Source organism: Arachis duranensis, chromosome 3 (genome assembly GCF_000817695.3).
Source record: "Arachis duranensis cultivar V14167 chromosome 3, aradu.V14167.gnm2.J7QH, whole genome shotgun sequence".
Lineage (NCBI taxonomy): Eukaryota > Viridiplantae > Streptophyta > Magnoliopsida > Fabales > Fabaceae > Arachis > Arachis duranensis.
Genome location: NC_029774.3, coordinates 18,291,114 through 18,295,408, shown reverse-complemented (window position 1 = coordinate 18,295,408; position 4,295 = coordinate 18,291,114). Strand labels below are relative to the sequence as shown.

At 39.0% G+C, this 4,295-nt stretch overlaps 1 protein-coding gene across 1 annotated transcript; it reads left to right on the top strand.

Annotated features, from left to right (window-relative positions):
* Positions 1-2,173: 2,173 nt before the first annotated feature.
* On the top strand, positions 2,174-3,734 carry LOC107477814 (serine/threonine-protein phosphatase 7 long form homolog). Its single transcript, XM_016097882.1, has 3 exons — positions 2,174-2,749; positions 2,943-3,032; positions 3,120-3,734. The coding sequence occupies exons 1-3, from the start codon at positions 2,174-2,176 to the stop codon at positions 3,732-3,734; spliced, it is 1,281 nt and encodes a 426-aa protein (XP_015953368.1).
* Positions 3,735-4,295: the final 561 nt, after the last annotated feature.

The following is a 4,295-nucleotide window of genomic DNA, read 5'->3' as shown; positions in this document are numbered from 1 at the left end:
TTTCATACTGGATCAAACTGTTTCATCGTCGGCTCCTAGTTGAACCGGTTCGACCGACCGGTCTGATTTTCGGAACATTGAATCTAACAATAACGGCAAAAGATTCGAATTAAAAAAAAGAATGAAAAAAAATCATCAATTAGGGACAAAGAGACGAGCAAGATACAAAGAGAAGGAAAGGCAACAAGGTCCATACTTCACCACTGTTATCGCCGGAAAAGGCTGTCTCCTTAACAAATGCTGCTATTGCTAGACCCGACAACCCAACAACAAGCACCGGCGGCGATGGCAACGGCCTCCAACAGCTTTGAGGGTGAGCTCCAACACTGCAATAAGGACACAATGAAGGCAGAGTTGTGGCAGAGCATCGCAAAAATAGTGGTTGCAACATCAGCGACGTAGAGAGGGGAATAGCTTGGCGGCGACCTCCTTTAGCCAAACGAAAACCACTGTAGGAGCACCTCTGTTGTCGCCATCTCATCCCTCCCTCCCTCCCTCGCTCCCCCCTCGCTCCCCCTCTCTCTCTCCTTCCCTTGGGTTCAACACCTCTACATCAATTTCTCGTCAACTCGCGACAGTATGCCTTCTCGTGCCTTCACCTTTTCCTTCCCTCTCTTCTTTCAATTTTTCTCCTTACTCTCAGTGGAAAATGAATTGTAAGAGTGTGGTGGATATAACTGGAATTGAATTGAAATGAATGATTAAAAACGTATTAGGACATAAAAAGCTATAGAGGAAGAGGATGAGACTTATCAAAGGTAAATTTGTCAAAATAATGATTTTAATTCTAAATAGAACATTAAAGACTATTTCGAATAAAAAAAAGTTTAAAATAATTTTAATTTTAACTTTAGACTTTATAGACTAAAACAATAGTTATCCCAATTATTTATAAGAAAATTCTATGGTGTCTAAAGACACTTTTTTATTTTACATATTGGGGAAGAGTTGGTGTATAACAAGGTTATGGACGTCCATGGTGCTTCACGCAGATGTGACAACTGCGATGAAGAAATCAGACGGACCGATTTCACCACGATAATCGAACAGTCCATTTTCGGGGCTGAGAGGGTACACAAATCGGACCGTCCGATTTATGCCCCCAGCCAGGTGTCACGCATGCAAGTGTCCCCCACCAAGTAAAGGCAACACTTTGCTGATTGATGAACACCCCTTCCCCATTCTCTTTCACTTTCAGCAATACAAAACTCTCTTCTCTTTCAACCCCACCACCAGCTTCTTCCATGGCCCTCCATTCATAAAGTTTTAAATTAAAAAAAATTGGACCACTCTTTAACAATTCCTAGAAGAAGAAGAACAATAAAAAATGTTAATCGTTCGGAGTTCCACATTGCTAATTATCTTGATCATCCAAACTATGTAAGTTTTTATTTTATTCTAGAAAATTTTATTTTAATTAAAATAATAATTATTATTATGTTAGAGATTAGTAATTTATTATGATGATAATGTTAGAAATTAGGGTAGTAATAGTGTTTGAATATTTTAATTTAATTAAAATAATTTTAAGAATTAGTAGTAATGTTAGATTATAATGCAAAAATTAGAGATTAGTGTAATAATATTATTTAGAAGGAAATATTATAGTACATTATGATAATATAATAAATTAATTATTGTTATTAATAAGATAATTAAAATAATGACAATAATAATAATAATACTGTTATTAAAAATGGAGATATGAACTGATACTGATGGTTTAATTATTTTTATTAGAATACGACACTAATAGATCAACGTGTGATAATAAATCATTTAATTAGTATTAATTATTAGTAATAAATAATTTTTTTTGTAGTAATAATATTTGTTTATGATTAAGCGTTCGTAGGATAGTAAAATAAATATTATGATTTAAAAATTATTAAATTAATTATTTTTGTTATAAGTATAACATAAATATTTAATAAAGGATTAATGATTGATTTATTGTTGTATGTATGTTGTTAGAACATAATTGAATAGTTACTTGAGTATTAGTATATAATATAATAGTTATTTATTTAATAGTTACTTTTATTGGTTGTGGTTGTGGATACCTTTTATTGGTTATTTGGTAATGAAAGTTTGATTTGATAAATTTAATTTGTTAATTAATTAATATTTTGCTTGTGTTTAGGGTTCTCGAATGTTGTAATGTGACCACTACATGCCGCCGGATCGGTACAATCTAATAGTGGAGGGGTATTTACGGGAAACCAGCTTTTATCATGTTTCACAGATTGGAGTTGTCCAATGTCAGTCGGCATTGGTTAATGCTCTGGTCGAGAGATGGCGCCCTGAGACGCACACGTTCCACTTTCCGGTTGGTGAGTGTGCCGTGACACTGGAGGATGTGGCGTTAATTCTTAGTCTTTCGACAAATGATTTGCCAGTTACGAGACCGACACTGAGCAATTATGAGGCTTTAGAGGCTGAATGCTTGGATCAGTTTGGTGTTGCACCTATGAAGGCAGACTGCAGGGGAAGTTTCATCAAGTTGGTTTGTTTTCGAGCATTGAAAGATCGATTAGTGTTGGTTGATGATATCCAGATTCAGAGGTACGTGAAGTGCCACATAATGTTATTGTTTGGACTGTTATGTTTGGAGATAAGTCTGCAGCAGGGGTGCACTGGAAGTTTCTGCCGTTACTCCGTAACTTTGCCGGGATCATACAGTTCAGTTGGGGATCGGCCTGCCTGGCACACCTGTATAGATCGTTGTGTAGAGCAACTCGTGTCGACTGTAAGGAGATTGATGGTCCGCTAACACTGTTGCTTGCCTGGGCTTGGATCCGTCTACCATTCATTGCGCCGATTCCAAGCAATTCTCGAATCTTTCCGATTGCAAATAGGTAACTTTAATTACTAAATGCTTTGAAATAGTGTATTTTAAATTGTATTCATAAATGTAAGTTAACGAATTGCTTGATGTCAAGTGGCATAACTGGGAACGTGAGAATCGGCCTTACAGATATCGTACCCTTGAGAACTATAGGAGAGATCTGGATGTTCTGCAAGAAGGACATGTTTGTTGTAATAAATAAGTAGTTCTTTTCATTTAGCCGTGTTATTATTCTGTGTGTAATCCTCGGTTACTTGCATAATGTGTGCAGTTTGTTTGGGAGCCTTATGCAATTGGAAGGACCGATCCGGACGTGATTCTTCCTGACATCCGTCAGCATTCTGCTATTTGGAGTGCCACAATTTTACTTATATCTTTTGAATGTATTGAGTGGCATGCATCTGATAGATTGAGGAGGCAATTTGGCTTGACTCAGGGCGTTCCTAATCAGGAGCGAGACCTAGGTGAAGCACACGGCGAAGTTCTGACAAGTTCAAAAAATCAAGATTGGTCTGGAACCCACTCATTCTGGGTTATGCATTGGATGAACCGGTATAGTCATGTTCTTGTCGAGCACACGGTGCCTTCACAGCATCAGGCAGATATCCACTTGCATTGGTACCGAGGTACATATGGTGACCACTTGCATCTGTCACAGATCGAACCACAAGAGAATCAGCACGGTGATCCTATGCATAATCAGGAGAACCAACAAGTACAATCACCGCCACCACCATCGCCACCGCAACCACCACCGCCCCCCTCACAAACACAGGCACAACAAGAGCTTGAGCAGTTCACTCCATACATTCCTGACACGTATTCTGCGGATTACTTGACTCCACCAGTATATCAGCAGTACTGGAGTGTCCCGCACCAAGAATAAGGTGAACAGGGTTCATTTAACCAGCTACTTGGTTTCATGGCTTCTGTGCCAGGTTACTCATATCCAGCTTACGGAGATATTCCCACCGACCAGATGGCCCAACCGAGTGGGATTGCTCCAGGTAGATTGTCATTGGATACGAGACCTCGACAGCTCACTTCCTCTGGTACTTCCGGAAGTAGACTTTCTGTTGACTCTAGTATGAGTGATGATGCCACGAGGGGTATCATACAGAGCGGAATTGATGGACATGTTCCGATGAATCTAATTCTAGAGAGCTACCAGCCAGTTGATGAGGACGATGATGACTTTCTGGTTGACCATCCAGATGGGGATGAGGTTGCGAATGAGGATGAGGATGGGGACGACGATGAGAACGAGGTGGATGGTGAGGATGATGATGATGGGGGTGATGGTCCGGATGATGGTTCAGCACCTACTGCAGGTAAAACAATTTGTTGGTTAGACTGGTTTGATTTGATTTGATTAGTCGGTTATGAAATTAGTTGTGTTGATAATATTTGATCACGGTATTTGATTATTGAGTTAGTTGGTCATTGA

Bases quoted from the DNA above. Each gene is read 5' to 3' on its own strand.
- LOC107477814 (XM_016097882.1), top strand. From the start codon at position 2,174: ATGCCGCCGGATCGGTACAATCTAATAGTGGAGGGGTATTTACGGGAA. The intron at 2,750-2,942 runs GTAAGGAGATTG...CTTGATGTCAAG, and splicing joins TAGAGCAACTCGTGTCGACT to TGGCATAACTGGGAACGTGA. The intron at 3,033-3,119 runs GTTTGTTGTAAT...TAATGTGTGCAG, and splicing joins ATGTTCTGCAAGAAGGACAT to TTTGTTTGGGAGCCTTATGC.